Genomic DNA, 18403 nt, shown 5'->3' on the forward strand with positions numbered 1-18403 from the left:
GACAAAAGTGGGGAATTATGCTTAGAGCCCAAAGAAGTAGGGGAGATCCTAAATGAATACTTTGCATCGGTATTCACAAAGGAGAGGGATGTGTTGACTGGGAGTGTCTCGGAGGGGAGTGTTGACCCGTTAGAGAAAATCTCCATTTCAAGGGAGGAAGTGTTAGGTTTTTTAGGGAATATAAAGACTGACAAATCCCCAGGGCCGGATGGAATCTATCCAAGGCTGCTCAGGGAGACGAGAGATGAAATCGCTGGGCCTCTGACGCAAATCTTTGTCTCGTCAATGGACACAGGTGAGGTCCCAGAGGATTGGAGGATAGCTAATGTGGTCCCGTTATTTAAGAAGGGTAGGAAGGGTAACCCGGGAAATTATAGGCCGGTGAGCTTGACGTCCGTGGTAGGGAAGTTGTTGGAGAGGATTCTTAGAGATAGGATGTATGCGCATTTAGAAAGGAAGAAACTCATTAACGATAGTCAGCATGGTTTTGTGAGAGGGAGGTCATGCCTCACTAACCTGGTGGAGTTTTTTGAAGAAGTGACTAGAATGGTTGACGAGGGAAGGGCCGTGGATGTCGTCTATACGGGCTTTAGTAAAGCGTTTGACAAAGTCCCTCATGGTAGGTTGGTGCAAAAGGTTGGATCTCATGGGGAGGTGGCTAGATGGGTGGCTAGATGGGTGGAGAACTGGCTTGGTCACAGAAGACAGAGGGTGGTAGTGGAAGGGTTTTTTTCTGGCTGGATGCCTGTGACTAGTGGTGTTCCGCAGGGCTCTGTATTGGGACCTCTGCTGTTTGTGATTTATATAAACGATCTGGAAGAAGGTGTGACTGGGGTGATCAGTAAGTTTGCGGACGACGCGAAAATGGCTGGACTTGCAGATAGTGAGGAACATTGTCAGAGGCTACAGAAAGATACAGATAGGCTGGAAATTTGGGCAAAGATATGGCAGATGGAGTTCAATCCAGATAAATGCGAAGTGATGCATTTTGGTAGAACTAACGGAGGGGGGAGCCATACGATAAATGGCAGAACCATAAAGGGTGTAGATACGCAGAGGGACCTGGGTGTGCAAGTCCACAGATCCTTGAAGGTGACGTCACAGGTGGAGAAGGTAGCGAATAAGGCATATGGCATGCTTGCCTTTATAGGACGGGGCATAGAGTATAAAAGTTGGCAGTTGTACAGAACGTTGGTTCGGCTGCATTTGGAATACTGTGCCCAGTTCTGGTCGCCACACTACCAGAAGGACGTGGAGGCTTTAGAGAGAGTGCAGAGGAGGTTTACCAGGATGTTGCCTGGTATGGAAGGGCTTAGTTATGAGGAGAGATTGGGTAAACTGGGGTTGTTCTCACTGGAAAGATGGAGGATGAGGGGAGACTTAATAGAGGTGTATAAAATTATGAAAGGCATAGATAGGGTGAACAGTGGGAAGCTTTTTCCCAGATCGGTGGTGACGTTCACGAGGGGTCATAGGTTCAAGGTGAGCGGGGGGGGAGGTTTAACACGGATATCAGAAGGACGTATTTTACACAGAGGGTGGTGGGGGCCTGGAATGCGCTGCCGGGCAAGGTGGTGGAGGCGGACACACTGGGAACGTTTAAGACTTATCTAGATAGTCACATGAACAGAGTGGGAATGGAGGGATACAAAAGAATGGTCTAGCTTTGGACCAGGGAGCGGCGCGGGCTTGGAGGGCCGAAGGGCCTGTTCCTGTGCTGTATTGTTCTTTGTTCTGAGTAAATCACTTTACTCAGAACAATGGGGGGGGGGGGGGGGGGGGGGCCTGGCAGTGAGATCTGTTGGAACACAAATGTTGGCGGCTGTAATCTGGGGGCATTCCACGGCTGGACCTGATCTGCGTGGAACTGAAATGGAATGACTGAATCTTTTGTTCAGGGAAACCGACTTGCATTAACAATGTGCAACTATAATTCCTTCACCCACAAACTGATAATGAGAAAGTCAGGCATGCTTGTCTGGCACTATATTAGTGCTTTACAACAGCATGACAAACAGACTCGATGACCCAATAATGAAGAAATTAAACAATCTGCTTTCAGTTTGCAACGAGGGAGCTTGTTTCCAGGAAACCATGTGATATATCCACAGCATTCTTCTCGGGCATGTCTTGCAGACACCAGCCTTCCTGCATGCAACTCATTTTTCTCAAAATCCTAAGGAAATAATTAGCTCACCATTTTAACTTGCCGTGTCAACCTTTTAACGGCAGGTGAATGCAATAAGTAAGGATGTTAGAGTGACATCACGGAAAACTTTTAACCAACTTCAAGTAACCGGAGTGCAAAACCAATGGCCTTCAGATATCGATTAGTCCATTGGGAACCTAGATTGTGCGGCAAGGGGACACAGTTAGCACTGCTGCCTCACAGCACCAGGGACCCGGGTGCGATTCCCGGCTTGGGTCACCGTCTGCGCGGAGTCTGCACGTTCTCCCCGTGTCTGCGTGGATTTCTTCCGGGTGCTCCGGTTTCCTCCCACAGTCCAAAGATGTGGTTAGGTTGATTGGCCATGCTAAAAAATTGCCCCTTAGTGTCCTGAGATGCGTAGGTTAGAGGGATTAGCGGGTAAAATATGTAGGGATATGGGGATAGGGCCTGGGTGGGATTGTGGTCGGTGCAGACTCGATGGGCTGAATGGCCTCTTTCTGCACTGTAGGGTTTCTATGATTCTTCTATGACGTGCTGGTTAGGGTGCATTGGCCATGCTAAATTGCCCCTCAGTGTACCCGAACAGGCGCTGGAGTGTGGCGACTCTGGGATTTTCACAGTAACTTCATTGCAGTGTTAATGTAAGCCTACTTGTGATAATCATAAATAAACTTAAACTTAAATTGGGGAGGGAAGAATTTATCGTTGCTTGACAAATTTCTTCAAGTTCTTTGAGCAAGCAGGGGATGAAGTAGAAATGGTCGAGAGCTTCAAGTTTCGAGGTGCCCAGATCACCAACAATCTGTCCTGGTCCCTCCACACCGCGCTATAGTTAGGAAAGCCCACAAACACCTCTATCGAAATTTGGCATGTCCGCTCTGACTCTCACCAACTTTTACAGATACACCAAAGAAACCATCCTTTCTGATTGTATCACAGCTTGGTATGGCTCCTGCTCTGCCCAAGACTGCAAGAAAGTACAAAAGGGGTCGTGAACAAAGTCCAGTCCATCACGCAAACCAGCCTCCCACCCATTGACTCTGTCTACACTTCCTGCTGCCTCAGAAAAGCAGCCAGAATAATTAGAGACCCCACCCACCCTGGGCATTCTCTCTTCCACCTTCTCCCGGCGGGCAAAAGATACAAAAGTCTGAGGTCACAGACCAACTGATTCAAGAACAGCTTCTTCCCTGCTGCTGTCAGACTTTTGACTGGACCAACTCGCATTAAGTTGATCTTTCTCTTCACCCTAGCTATGACTGTAACACTACATTCTACACTCTCTCGTTTCCTTCTCTATCTACGGTGTGCTTTGTCTGTGTAATGCGCAAGAAACTATACTTTCACTGTATACTAATAACGTGACAATAATAAATTAAATCAAAGGAAGGACACAGATGAATCAGTAGATGGGAGTGTACTGGAATTTCCAAAAGGCATTTGATAAGGTGCAGCATAATAGGTTACTAAACAAGATAACAGTATTGGGGGTGATATATTAGTATGGATAGAGGATTGGTGAACTGACAAGAAAGAGAGAGAGAGAGCGAGAGAGAGAGCGAGAGAGTGGGCGAGAGCGGGCGAGAGCGGGCAAGAGAGCGAGCGAGAAAGAGAGCGAGCGAGAAAGAGAGAGAGCGAGAAAGAGAGAGAGCGAGAAAGAGAGAGAGCGAGAAAGAGAGAGAGCGAGAAAGAGAGAGAGCGAGAAAGAGAGGGAGCGAGAAAGAGAGAGAGCGAGAAAGAGAGAGAGCGAGAAAGAGAGAGAGCGGGTAAGAGAGAGAAAGAGCGAGAGAGAGAGAGAGAGAGCGAGAGAGAGAAAGCAGGAGAGAGAGAGAGCAGGAGAGCGAGAGAGACCAGGAGAGAGAGACAGAGAGTGAGAGCGAGAGAGAGAGAGAGCAAGAGAGAGAGAGAGAGTGAGAGTGAGTGAGAGAGAGTGAGGGTGAGAGTGGTTCAGTGAGAGAGAGAGAGGGAGACACCCCGCAAATATAGCCCCTGCCACCCAGACGGATCGTGCCCCCCCCACAAACTGATTACTAGACAGAACAGCAGCGGAACCCCCTCCCTCCCCCCATCAATCTCAGGCAGACTGGTAGTGTGACACCCTCTCCCTCAACGATCGGGCAACCCTGCCTGGTCTCACCCCCTGTATGCCCCATCGCACATAGGCCTCGCTCCCATTTGCCCTCCCCCTGCCGGGCAGTGCCCGATGGGCAATGCCAAGGTGCCAGGCTGGCACTGCCCAAGGGGGCACCCCTCCTTTGCCCTCGGCCTCCCCAGGGAGCCTCAATGGCCTGTGCTTGTACCGGTGAGGGCAACACGACTTATTCCCCATTCATGGGGAGCAGGTGTTTTCCTCGCCGGAGAGAACCCCTCTTGGTGAGGTCATAAAGGCAGTTGAGCCTGGACCACTGAGCTCCGGGCTCACTAAACACATGTAAACGCTGCTTTAAATACATTTAATATATTCAGCCGGAAATGTCTGATCGCAGCGGAAATCCGGTGCCGGCAAGATCGCCAGAGCCAAGAAATCGGGCGCGATCCTGATTTCGCAGCTCTCGTGATTTTACCAGCTCGCTCCACTCATCGATGGGTGGGCGATGCAATGAAAGCGCCGCCAACGAGTCTGCAAAGGGATACAGATAGGTGAAGCGAGTGGAGTATAATTCGGGAAAATGTGAGAAGGTGCAGTTTGGCAGGAAGAATAGAAAAAACAAACTATTATTTAAATGAAGACGGCAGAAGGTTGCAGTTCAGAGGGATCTGAATGCCCTTGTACACATGAGGACGGCCTAAACCGGGATCTTGGGTTCATGTCACACTATCGGTAACCCCCACAGCTTGCCTCCTGGACTTGCAGAATCTCACTGGCTGTCCTGTCTGGAGACAATACACATCTCTCTAACCTGTGCTTAATGCTCCCTCCACCCACATTGTCTGTATCTTTAAGACTTGATTAGCTGTAAAGATTTGCATTCTAATCAGTATTCTGTAACTTGATTTTGTATCTCTGTGTGCCTTGTTTGTGAGCAGATTTCCACTCCATCTGACGAAGGAGCAGGGCTCCGAAGGCTCATGGCTTTTGCTACCAAATAAACCTGTTGGACTTTAACCTGGTGTTGTTAAAACTCTTACAGTATTTACTGCCCATCCCTAGTCGCCCTTGAACTGAATGGCTTGCTTGGCCATTTCAGAGGGCAGTTGTGAGTCAACCACATTGCTGTGGCTTTGGAGTCACACGTACGCCAGACCAGGCAAGGATGGCAGATTTCCTTCCCTAAAGGACATTAGTGAACCACTGAAGGGATCAAGGGATATGGAGCGGAAGTGGGGGGCTGGAATCAGGACACTGAATTCGATGATCAGCCACGAGCAACCATCAAAGTTTACTCTCAACAACCTTTACAGATGCCCCATAGAAAACATTCTGATTGTATCACAGCTTGGTATGGCTCCTGCTCTGTCCAAGACCGCAAGAAACTACAAAAGGTCGTGAATGTAGCCCAATCCATCACGCAAACCAGCCTCCCATCCATTGACTCTGTCTACACTTCCCGCTGCCTCGGCAAAGCAGCCACCATAATTAAGGACCCCAACGCACCCCGGACATTCTCTCTTCCACCTTCTTCCGGCGGGAAGAAGATGCAAAAGTCTGAGGTCACGTACCAACCGACTCAAGAATAGCTTCTTCTCCTGCTGCTTTTAGGCTTTTGAATGGACTTGCCTTGCATTAAGTTGGTCTTTCTCTACGCCCTAGCTATGACTGTAACACTACATTCTGCACTCTCTCCTTACCTTCTCTATGAACGGTATGTTTTATCTGTTTTGCGCGCAAGAAACAATACTTTTCACTGTATGTTAATACGTGTGACAATAATAAATCAAATCAAAATCAAAATGAATGGCGGAACAGGCTCAAAGGGCTGAATAGTCTACTCCTGCTTCTAGTTTCTATGTTTCTATGTCTGGAAAAAGTGAAACAAAATAATTAACCAAGCTTAAGGTGATGAATGGTTAACTCCTAATTCCACAAAATCAGTCGGAGGGGACAATTCAGAATTGCTACTTAAACAGATACAAATGCAAGTTAGGTAGTTTCACTTCCCCTCAAAACTGTCAAATGGCAGAAACTGGGATACCACAATGGAAAAAAACAGTTCAAGTTGTTGAGACATTATTTCCACAGATCGTTAACGGTAAATTGATACAAGTAAAGCACGAGGCGTGACCAAACATTAAACAATATTAATGTACAGAATGAATGAGTTATTCACTGACCATGCCATGAGGTTACACTCGGCAGCCCAAGCAGCCGAACTACTTTAGGTACCCGGAGTTGAGTTACCCGCCTTACCTCTCGATGTCTTAGCTGGAAGCTTTTCCCCTCTTGGTAACAGTTGTAGGTTTTTAGAAGCATTAACAGTTCAGACCTGAACACAAACATAATGATCATGTTAGTGTTACTTTATTTCTTTGTTACTCACAAGTGGGCTTACATTAACACTGCAATGAAGTTACTGTGAAAATCCCCTAGTCGCCACGCTCCGGCGCCTGTTCGGGTACACTGAGGGGGAATTTAGCACGGCCAATGCACCCTAACCAGCACGTCTTTCAGACTGTGGGAGGAAACCGGAGCACCCGGAGGAAACCCACGCAGACACGGGGAGAACGTGCAGACTCCGCACAGACAGTGACCCAAGCCAGGAATCGAACCTGGGTCCCTGGCGCTGTGAGGCAGCAGTGTTAACCACTGTGCCACCGTGCCCCCTATTATTAAGTGTAAATGGCAAACTATTCTACAAACAAACACAGGGTTGAAGTCACACTGTGGGATATGGTTGATATTCTGACCGAATGGTAGCAGCCCGCAACACAGCCCACCTAACTCCAACAGCTGAGGAGAGGGGAAACTTGCACTCCGGTAACTCAGGGACACGTTGATCAGAGAGGGGGGATGAGGTGTGGGGAGAAGGGATCGACGCTGAGCCAGAGGAGCAGGCTGAGCCTCTCGCTAGGGCAGTCCCGTGACAATAAAGCAAGGAAGGCCTCCTGCTTAATTTCCTCCAGCAACACATACCTCGTGCATGTTAGGCGGTGCCTTAAGAGAAGCAGGTTCAGCTCAGGAAGCGCCTGGGAATCGTATTAACGTGAAAGGATCACTTACGAAATCGGACAAACATAGAATCCATAAAATCCCAACAGGGCAGAAGGAGGCCACTTGACCCATCGTATCTGTACCGAATCTCTGACAAAGCATGTTACCCAGACCCATCCCCACCACATCCCTGTAACCCTGCACATTTACCATTGCTAATGCCCCGAACCTAAATGCAATTTAGCATGGCTAATCCACCTAATCTACACATCTTTGGACACTAAGGGGCTAATCCACCTAACCTACACATCTTTGAAATGTGGGAGGAAACCGGAGCACCTGGAGGAAACCCACGCAGACACGGGGAGAACGTGTAGACTCCGCACAGACTGTGACCTAAGCCAGGAATTGAACCGGGGTCCCTGGCGCTGTGAGGCAGCAGTGCTAACTCACTGTGCCACATATTTGAGTTTCCAAAGGGACACATTTTTACTGACTCTCCACTGGAGAATTCCAGCAAGCTGACTTGCAAAGCAAGATGTTGTTTGTACCAATGTTGGTAGAGGATTGGGCGATGCATCTTTCATTCAGTCTAAAAGCTCAATGGTTGTGGTCAATGATGACCAGAATGGAAACCTCCCTACAGACAGTATGTGAGTCTGAAGTGTGGTCACAATCTCTCCAGATTTCACACATTTACAGCATTACAAAGCCCTAAAATAAGCACTGTTAAAAGGGAAACTGGAAGTCAGGAGACCATCGATATCATTTCCCCTCAGAACTACCCTTCTGCAAGGATTTTCATTCATGATCTTTGTGAAGAAAAACTTGCTTTGGCGCGGAGATGTCTATCATATGCAGCAGCTCATTACAATCTATTTTCAATATCGTTAGCCGGCCCGGGATTGAGGTCCCCAGGCTTGCTAGTGTCTCCATCCCCCTGCCAGGGATATTTCACTCCAGCGGGGTGTAGTACAGCTTGCCACTTGCGGCAGCTGGCAGCCCGATCCCGCTAGAGTAAAGGGGGGGCAATTGAGGCCCCCCAGGGGGGCGTGCAGCAGGGGCGGGGGTGTTGACCCCCTGGACATTGGCACCTTGGCAGTGCCAACCTGAGCCCCCCCCCCGGGCATTGCCCAAGGGGCAAAGTGCCAATGCCCAGGGAGCACCTTGGCACTGGCCACTGGACATGGGGCAACATCATGGGGACGATCAGTGGGGGTGGGGGTCCCACCTCCACTGTGTAGATCGGTGGGAGAGGGAAGCCAGCATTCACGGCTGGCCATCGGGATGGGGTGGGAGGGAGCAACTCGCTGGGGTGGTCAGGGCTGCAGGGTGGGGGGTGGGGTGGCGTGAGATCGAGGCAGGCTGGGGTTGGGGGGTTCGGGGCTGGGCCCGGGCATCTTATGGGGGGGGGGCAGCGATCTGGCTGTGGGGGATTCAGAGGGTTTGGCGCTGACAGATCGGCGCTTGCGCAGTGGCCCACTCAGCGCGATGCTGCCAGTCTCTCCAGCAGGAATAGGCCCCGCCCGCAAGTTGCTGGAGTGACTCATGCCGGCGCACTCTGCAGTGCACAGAGTGTGGGAGATTCATTTTTAAACTCCCACTCAAAAAACCAGCGGGAGATACTGCAGTTTTTACACAAATTCGACACTTGGAATGTTTTTGGGAGAATCCCGCCCCATACATGTGGTGGCCGGGACCATCACCGTGAGAAACCTGTGGTGAAGAAAGGAGGAAGGTGGGAAGGGCTCCTGTCATCCACCAAATGCAAATCTTCAGTCAAGCGCTGGCCTGATTCAGATATATTCTCATGTGGTATGATTTTCCGGATCATTCCTGGATGGATACAGATGCAAATGAAGCAACAGTTCCTTTTAAAGTCTTGGACTAAACATTGGTGAAGGTCGTGGCTCCTCATTTTTAAAGTTAAATTTAAAGTTTTTATTTTATTAGTGTTGCAAGTGGGCCTACATTAACACTGCAATGAAGTTCCTGTGAAAATCCCCTAGTCCGGCGCCTGTTTGGGAACACTAAGGGAGAATTTAGACCATAAGACATGGGAGCAGAATTAGGCCACTCGGCCCATCGAGTCTGCTGCGCCATTCAATCATGGCTGATATTTTTCTCATCCCCATTCTCCTGCCTTTTCCACATAACCCCTGATCCCTTTATTAATCAAGAACCTATCTATCTCTGTCTTAAAGACACTCAATGACCCGGCCTCCACAGCCTTCTGCGGCAAAGAGTTCCACAGATTCACCACTCTCTGGCTGAAGAAATTCCTCCTCATCTCTGTTCTAAAGGATCGTCCCTTTAGCCTGAGATTGTGCATTGTTAGCACGGCCAATGCACCCTAACCAATATCTCTTGCGGACGGTGGGAGAAACCGGAGTAGCCGGAGGAAACCCACTCAGACACGGGGAGAACGTGCATACTCCGCGCAGACAGTCACCTAAGCCAGGAATCGGACCCGGGTCCCGGGCGCTGTGAGGCAGCAGTGTTAACCACTGTGCCACCATGCCGCCTATTATTAAGTGTAAATGGCAAACTATTCTACAAACAAACACAAGGTTGAAGTCACACTGTGGGGTATGGTTGATATTCTGATCGAATGGTAGCAGCCCGCAACACAGCCCACCGAATTCCAACAGCTGAGGAGAGGGGAAACTTGCACTCCAATAACTCTGGGGCACATTGATCAGAGAGGGGGGATGAGGTGTGGGGAGAAGGAATCGACGATGAGCCAGAGGAGCAGGCTGAGCCTCTCGCTAGGGCAGTCCCGTGACAATGAAGCAAGGAAGTCCTCCTGCTTAATTTCCTCCAGCAACACATACCTCGTGCATGTTAGGCAGTGCCTTAAGGGAAGAAGGTTCAGCTCAGTAAGCGCCTGGGAATAATATTAACATGAAAGGATCACTTACGAAATCGGATAAACATAGAATCCATAAAATCCCAACAGGGCAGAAGGAGGCCACTTGACCCATCGTATCTGCACCGAATCTCTGACAAAGAATGTTACCCAGACCCATCCCCACCATATCCTGTAACCCTGCACATTTACCATTGCTAATGCCCCGAACCGATGGGGCAATTTAGCATGGCTAATCCACCTAACCTACACTGTGCACGGTAGCACAGTGGTTAGCACTGCTGCTTCACAGCTCCAGGGTCCCGGGTTCGATTCCCGGCTCGGGTCACTGTCTGTGTGGAGTTTGCACATTCTCCTCGTGTCTGCGTGGGTTTCCTCCGGGTGCTCCGGTTTCCTCCCACAGTCCAAAGATGTGCGGGTTAGGTTGATTGGCCAGGTTAAAAATTGCCCCTTAGAGTCCTGGGATGCGTAGGTTAGAGGGATTAGCGGGTAAAATATGTGGGGGTAGGGCCTGGGTGGGATTGTGGTCGGTGCAGACTCGATGGGCCGAATGGCCTTCTTCTGCACTGTAGGGTTTCTATGATTCTATGATCTTTGGACACTAAGGGGCTAATCCACCAAACCTACACATCTTTGAAATGTGGGAGGAAACCGGAGCACCTGGAGGAAACCCACGCAGACACGGGGAGAACGTGTAGACTCCGCACAGACAGTGACCCAAGCCAGGAATTGAAACGGGGTCCCTGGCGCTGTGAGGCAGCAGTGCTAACCCACTGTGCCACATATTTGAGTTTCCAAAGGGACACATTTTTACTGATCCTCCACTGGAGAATTCCAGCAAGCTGACTTGTGAAGCAAGATGGTGTTTGTATCAATGTCGGTAGAGGATTGGGCGATGCATCTTTCATTCAGTCTAAAAGCTCAATGGTTGTGGTCAATGATGACCAGAATGGAAACCTCCCTACAGACAGTATGTGAGTCTGAAGTGTGGTCACAATCTCTCCAGATTTCACACATTTACAGCATTACAAAGCCCTAAAATAAGCACTGTTAAAAGGGAAACTGGAAGTCAGGAGACCATCGATATCATTTCCCCTCAGAACTACCCTTCTGCAAGGATTTTCATTCATGATCTTTGTGAAGAAAAACTTGCTTTGGCGCGGAGATGTCTATCACATGCAGCAGCTCATTACAATCTATTTTCAATATCATTAGCTGGCCCGGGATTGAGGTCCCCAGGCTTGCTAGCGTCTCCATCCCCCTGCCAGGGATATTTCACTCCAGCGGGGTTTAGTATCGCTCCTCACTTGTGGCAGCTGGCGGCCCGACCCCGCGAGAGTAAAGGGGGGGCAATTGTGACCCGCCAGGGGGGCGCGCAACAGGGGCAGGGGTGTTGCCCCCTGGGCATATTGGCACCTTGGCAGTGCCAACCTGGCCCCCCGGGCATTGTTCAAGGGGCAAAGTGCCAATGCCCAGGGGGCACCTTGGCACTGCCCACTGGGCATGGGTCAACATCATGAGGGCGATCAGTGGGGGTGGGGGTCCCGCCTCCACTCTGCAGCTGGGATCGGTGGGGGGAGGGAGGCCAGCAATCATGGCTGGTCCTTGGGGTGGGGTGGCGGGGGCAGCCTGCTGGGGTGGTCAGGGCTGCAGGGTGGGGGATGGGGTGGCGGGAGATCGAGGTGGGCTGGGGTTGGGGGGGGGGGGGGGGGGGTGGGCTGATGTGGTCGGGCAGCGATCTGGCTGTGGGGGATTCAGAGCGTTTGTTGCTGCCAGATCAACGCATGTGCAGTGGCCCACTCAGCGTGATGCTGCCGGCCTCTCCAGCAGGAATAGGCCCCGCCCGCAGGTTGCTGGAGTGACTCATGCCGGCGCACTCTGCAGTGCACAGAGTGTGGGAGATTCATCTTTAAACTCCCACTCAAAAAACCAGCGGGAGATACTGCAGTTTTTACACAAATTCGACACTTGGAATGTTTTTGGGAGAATCCCGCCCCATATATGTGATGGCCGGGACCATCACCGTGAGAAACCCGTGGTGAAGAAAGGAGGAAGGTGGGAAGGGCTCCTGTCATCCACCAAATGCAAATCTTCAGTCAAGCGCTGGCCTGATTCAGATATATTCTCATGTGGTATGATTTTCCGGATCATTCCTGGATGGATACAGATGCAAATGAAGCAACAGTTCCTTTTAAAGTCTTGGACTAAAAATTGGCGAAGGTCGTGGCTCCTCATTTTTAAAGTTAAGTTTAAAGTTTATTTTATTAGTGTTGCAAGTGGGCCTACATTAACACTGCAATGAAGTTCCTGTGAAAATCCCCTAGTCCGGCACCTGTTCGGGTACACTAAGGGAGAATTTAGACCATAAGACATGGGAGCAGAATTAGGCCACACGGCCCATCGAGTCTGCTCCGCCATTCAATCATGGCTGATATTTTTCTCATCCCCATTCTCCTGCCTTTTCCCCATAACCCCTGATCCCCTTATTAATCAAGAACCTATCTATCTCTGTCTTAAAGACACTCAATGACCTGACCTCCACAGCCCTCTGCGGCAAAGAGTTCCACAGATTCACCACTCTCTGGCTGAAGAAATTCCTCCTCATCTCTGTTCTAAAGGATCATCCCTTTAGCCTGAGGTTGTGTATTATTAGCATGGCCAATGCACCCTAACCAGTATGTCTTTCGGACGGATGGGAGGAAACCGGAGCACCTGGAGGAAACCCACGCAGACACGGGGAAAACGTGCAGACTCCACACAGTCACCCAAGCTGGGACTCGAACCCAGGTCCCTGATGCTGTGAGGCAGCAGTGGTAACCACTGTGCCACCGTGCCGCCCGGGGAATTGCCTAACAGAAGATGACCAAGGGTGATGTAGTTCAACTTCTCCTATTCTGGTAGTTTCATGACACAGTGATAATGCAGTTGTTGACGCATCTTGGCAATCAATTGGTGCATAGAAGACTTAGCCATAGGGTGAGGAAAGCCCTAGACTAGAGAGTGTTGGAAATCATCGTGTTAGAGACCAGACCAGAAACTCTAAGGTACATTAAGCAGTCAGCCAAGACCCCAACCTTTACATTTGATTTTGGCATTAGAGTGAGCATATGGTGTTTCCTTTCAGGTATGATTCCAGTGACCCACTAGGAAGCTTTTACCAAAGCAAACTTTATTTAAGAACACAGTTAGAATGTAACTAAAAGAATTAGTATAACTTTTACCAATTAAAATATTTAAACATGACAAAGTGTAATTCTTAATAGCTAGCTATCTCTAAAGTTCCAGTTTAAAGCAATATCCCCACAGGCAAACACCCGTCTTCAGAATTAGATAGCACAAAACACAAGGCTGGTCATGTGGTGCTGGATGTCCAGCCTTTTAACACTTTTGGACAGAGATCCAGACAGCAGCTTCCAGAGAAGGATACATCCTCAAATAGCAACTCTCAGAGAAAGACTATCACACAGCAGAATCTCAAAGAGACTTATCTCCTGGCAGATTCCAGTCTCCAACTTCAGAGAGGGGAAAAAAGGCAACCCCAAGCAGCATCTAAACAGCAACCAAGTTTGAATTCTCTGTGTAAACTTAGCTCCACCCAGTCAAATGACCTTACCTGTCAATCATCCTAATTAAGCCCTACACTGCAAAACCCCAGGGGAACACTAAGGATTGCAGAATAGCATTAGTCCAGATTAAAACAAAACATTCTAGCAATTAAAAGCAATTATGCTGCTGCAGTAACTATACAGTGCTGCCGGATATAGACAAAATGGCTCCAAGTGCATGGAACATTCTGCACAAGAAAATAATTCAAATACACTTATTGAAGGCCAAGTATCATCACAATAGTTCCACAATCACTTTTTCCCCAAGTTCTCTGCAAATATTCATGCTTTAATTTACTCATATACCGCATCCAAAAAATGTTGCCTTCTTCAGATCTATTTAATTTGCTCTTGACTGAATCAATGCTTAATATTTTCACCATCTCCCTCTGTTGCACAGATTGGTCACTCATAGTCACAGGATCCAAGACAAGAGGTGAAGCCAAAACTAAGAGACAGAGCCTTTTCTTGTTGAGCAATATTGATTGGTGTCAATATTCCACACCTCCACCCAACATTCCAGCAACCCCTATTTATATGTACTCAAATACCTGTCACCTATTTTCTTTAATAATACAATTGAACATTAACAATCATTAACAATGGAATAGAAAAGACATTGAGAACTCGCTCAATGAAATACTGGCCGCGATTCTCCCATCGCAACCCGCAACTTTTCTGGCGGGTTGCGGTGGGGGATGCACATCGCCGGTCTTGTTCCAGGATTTGTGCATGTGCTGGGAATGCATGCGCATCTCCCAGAGCCGGTGAACAGTCGCCAGTCAGGCCACGCTGGAAACCGGCGGGAAGGCAGGTTGAATCTTTTTTTAAATATGTTTTAAATATTGTTTAAATCTAATTATTGGGAACTTTCAGGTCCCGATTGAATCTCCCACCCGGCCAGGAGTATTTCGTTCCGGGGGGTTCAGGCTAGCTCCCCATGTTCAGGGAACTAGCGGGAGACCCCGCCGGAATGAAGGGGGGGGCAATCAGGGTCTCCCAACAGGTTGGGCAGCAGGGGGGGGGGGGGGGGGGGTGGAGTGGTGCCCTCTGGGCATGGGCACCCTGGAAGTGCCAGCCTGTGCTCTCTGGCACAGCCCAAGGGGTAAAATGCCCAGGGGCACCTTGGCACTGCCCAGTGGGCATGGGGCAGTGCCAAGGGGGTGGGGCCTATTGTGGACAGGGCCTAGGGGCAATTGGTGGGGGTGGGGGGGGTCCCGCTGCCACTCTGCAGACAGGATCGGTCTGGGATGGAGGGAGGGCAGCGATTGGGGAAGACTGGGGTGGTGGGGGGGGGGGGGGGTCTGCTGCGGGGGTTGGTCTGCCGGGGGGAGTGGGGCATGCCTCCGGGAGGGAGGTTTGACCCCGGTGGAGGCGGGGGGGAGGCAGGGGTGGAGAGATCAGCGAGGAGGGGTGTCTGCTGGGGTGGGGGGGATCGCCACTTCTGGGGGTGGGGGTGGGTTGTACATCGGGGGGTTCCAGGACGGAGGGGGTGGGGGGAGGGGGGTTCAAGGCTGGCCCGGGAATTGTTATGGGGGCCGCGATCGGGCCATGGGTGGCGCTGGAGGTGCAGCACTGTGGGGATCCCAGGCTGCCCAGCGATCGGGCTGGCCAGCAAACGGAGAGACTGACAGATCGGGGTCACTGCGCATGCGCAGAGTTCTGGAATTGTCAAACACCAGTGCGAATAGGCCCCGCCCCCTGGGTTTTTAATGCGATTCACGACTGGGACCTCCGCAGTGCACAGAGTGTGGAGATTCGGGTGAGAAGCTGATCTGAGAAAACAGTCAGGATCTAGAACAGTTTTCCCTCCAATTCAGCCCTTTTGGGAGAATCGCGGCCACTGTTTCTGCAGGTTACTTTTCAAAATTTGCTGCCTTCAGTTGCATTTTTTGATTTGATTTATTATCACATGCATTGGTATACAGTGAAAATTATTGTTTATTGCACACTATACAGGGAAAACATACCGTTCATAAACTACATTGGGGGAGAAGGAAAGGAGAGGGTGCAGAATGTAGCGTTGCAGACTAGCTAGGGTGTAGAGAAAGATAAACTTAATATAAGATGGGTCCATTCAAAAGTCTGACAGCAGCAGGGAAGAAGCTGTTCTTGAGTCAGTTGGTATATAATTACAGACTTTTGTTATCTTTTTTCCGATAGAAGAAGGTGCGTGGGGTCTTTGATTATGCTGGCTGCTTTGCCGAGGCAGCGGGAAGTGTAGACAGAGTGAATGGATGGGAGGCTGGTTTGCGTGATGGATTGGGCTACATTCACGACCCTTTGTAGTTTCTTGCAGTCTTTGACAGAGCAGGAGCCATACCAAGCTGTGATACAACCAGAAAGGATGCTTTCTCTGGTGCATCTGTAAGAGTTGGTGTGAGTGGCAGCTGAGTTCTAGTGTCCTGGGCAGGGTGAAATAGCTCATCATGGGCTTTTAAAAGGCTTTAATTTGCTTTTCAAAATTACACAGGGCTATTTTCTGTTTACTTCAATCCAGATTATTAGAGCCAGGTTATTAGGTTGAGGTTGCGGCACCAAAGCACGTGGAAGAGAAGAATCATCAACGTGTTGAACTGAGCCACGTCTACCCTGATGGGTCTGTATTAACAAAGCTCAGAAAAAGGTTCATGACCCAGATTCACCCAGCTGAATAAAGCTATGGCTAGTCCTTAATGGAAAGCTGGAGATCAAAAACACAAGTCTGTCTTTTAAAAAGTGAGAACATGCAACGCTGATACCTACTTTGAAATACATTTGTCTTCACTGATTTTAACAGAAGTCGGTTGTTGATTCCCTTCCATGTCTCTGTGTATTGGGCTCACTCATAAAAACGATATTGCCTGAAACAAAAGAGAACTCATTAGAACCAAGCAACTATTTCTTATTGACTACAATTTAATCTTCTGGGGGTCAGTTAGCTAAATTCACTGGAGTGTGATGCAGGATGATGCTAATAGCTTAATCCCTGTCCCAGCTGTGGTGGTTCATGAAGGCCTCCGCCACTCCTCACCTCCGCCACTCCTCACCTTGCCCCACATTTGTGGAGTGGTGCCCATACATAACCAATTGTCTCTCTTGCTCTCTCCATTGGAGGGAGGTGCTTATGGTCCACTTGTAGAATATGGCTCATGACCTTACCAACAATTTAATCTTCTTCAAAATCGACTCTGCATCTGGACTCAAGCTGTAGTAATTTCTCTGCTCAACCTGCTATCAAGAAGGAAGCTCCCACTAGCCAGAGAAGAAAAGTCAACCAAAGCAACTGTATGGAGTTTGCACGTTCTCCCCGTGTCTGCCTGGGTTTCCTCCCGGTGCTCTGGTTTCCTCCCACAATCCAAAGATGTGCAGTTTAGGTGGATTGGCCATGTTGAATTGCTCCTTAGTGTCCCAAGATTTATAGGTTAGGGGAAGGCAGTGGCATAGTGGCATTGTCACTGGACAGGTAATCCAGAAACCCAGAGTAATAATGCTCTGGGGGCTGGGGTTCAAATTCCACCACGGCAGATGGTGAAATCCGAATTCAATAAATAAATAAAAAATTATCTGGAATTTAAAGTCTAATGATGATCATAAAACCATTGTCGATTGTTGTAAAAATCCATTCGGTTCACAAAAGTCCTTTAGGGAAGGGAATCTGCCGTCCTTACCCGGTCTGGCCTACATGTGACTCCAGACCCACAGCAATGTGGTTGACTCTTAAATGCCCTGAGGGATGGGCAATAAATGCTGGCCCAGCCAGCGATGCCCACATGCCATGAATGAATTTTTAAAAAATTAGCGAGGTGGGGTTATGGGGATAGGGCCTGGGTAAGATTCTCTGTCGGGGAGTCGGTGCAGATTCGAATGGCCTCCTTCTGCACTGTAGGGGTCCTATGATTCCATGAAAGGCAGCATCAACCGAAGGCAGGCTTGAACGGAGCAGGACACTAATCCAACAGGAACATAAGTCACTTGCTTTTCCAGGCAGGGGTGAAACCGTTGACAAGTTCCCACCTTGGCAGGTTGAATATATTACAGATGATACAACGCCTGTGTTAACAGGTCAAATGCATTAAATGGCTCCATTTGTGTCGAGTGCATTAGAATTAAAAAAAAAATCAACATTTAATCATCTCCTTTCTAGGCATAATCAGGCATGATAGTGCCAGTATAACTCAAATAGACAGGCAAGAAAGCTCCTGTTTTCCAGGCTGTCACGTAAATAATTCTTGCGGTAGTTTACATAAAACTGCCAACAAACAGTGCCAGCAGACGTTGACATGTTCCCCAAACTGACAAGGAGTGGGATAAGCAGGAGACCATTGGACAGGGTTAGATGGAGTAAAGCGAGGGGAGGCTTGTTTGGGACCAAGGGACGGCAGGGTGGCACAGCAGTTAGCACTGCTGCCTCACAGCGCCAGGGACCCGGGTTCAATTCCCGGCTTGGATCACCGTCTGGGTGGAGTTTGCACGTTCTCTGCCGTGTCTGTGTGGGTTTCCTCCGGGTGCTCCGCTTTCCCCCCACAGTCCGAAAGACGTGCTGGTTAGGCGGATTGATCCAAACAGGCGCCGGAGTGTGGCGACTAGGAGATTTTCACAGTAATTTCATTGCAGTGTTAATGTAAGCCTACTTGTGACTAATAAAAATAAACTTTAAAAACTTCACATTTCATGTAATATCTCAATAC

The 18403-nt window shown here is 49.3% G+C and overlaps 1 protein-coding gene across 5 annotated transcripts in view; it reads right to left on the reverse strand.

Moving 5' to 3' along the window:
- The window catches only part of rassf4a (Ras association domain family member 4a), a 305015-nt gene that overhangs the window by 83778 nt on the left and 202834 nt on the right, over positions 1–18403 (reverse strand). For all 5 annotated transcript variants that reach the window (XM_078199617.1, XM_078199619.1, XM_078199618.1 and 2 more), the window contains 2 exons: positions 16479–16576; positions 6519–6594 (listed from right to left, as the gene is read on the reverse strand). In XM_078199617.1, the coding sequence (XP_078055743.1) occupies positions 6519–6594; positions 16479–16537 (135 nt within the window). In that variant the 5' untranslated portion in view covers positions 16538–16576. The remainder of the gene's footprint in view (positions 1–6518; positions 6595–16478; positions 16577–18403) is intronic.

Source organism: Mustelus asterias, chromosome 28, assembly GCF_964213995.1.
Source record: "Mustelus asterias chromosome 28, sMusAst1.hap1.1, whole genome shotgun sequence".
NCBI classification, from domain to species: domain Eukaryota; kingdom Metazoa; phylum Chordata; class Chondrichthyes; order Carcharhiniformes; family Triakidae; genus Mustelus; species Mustelus asterias.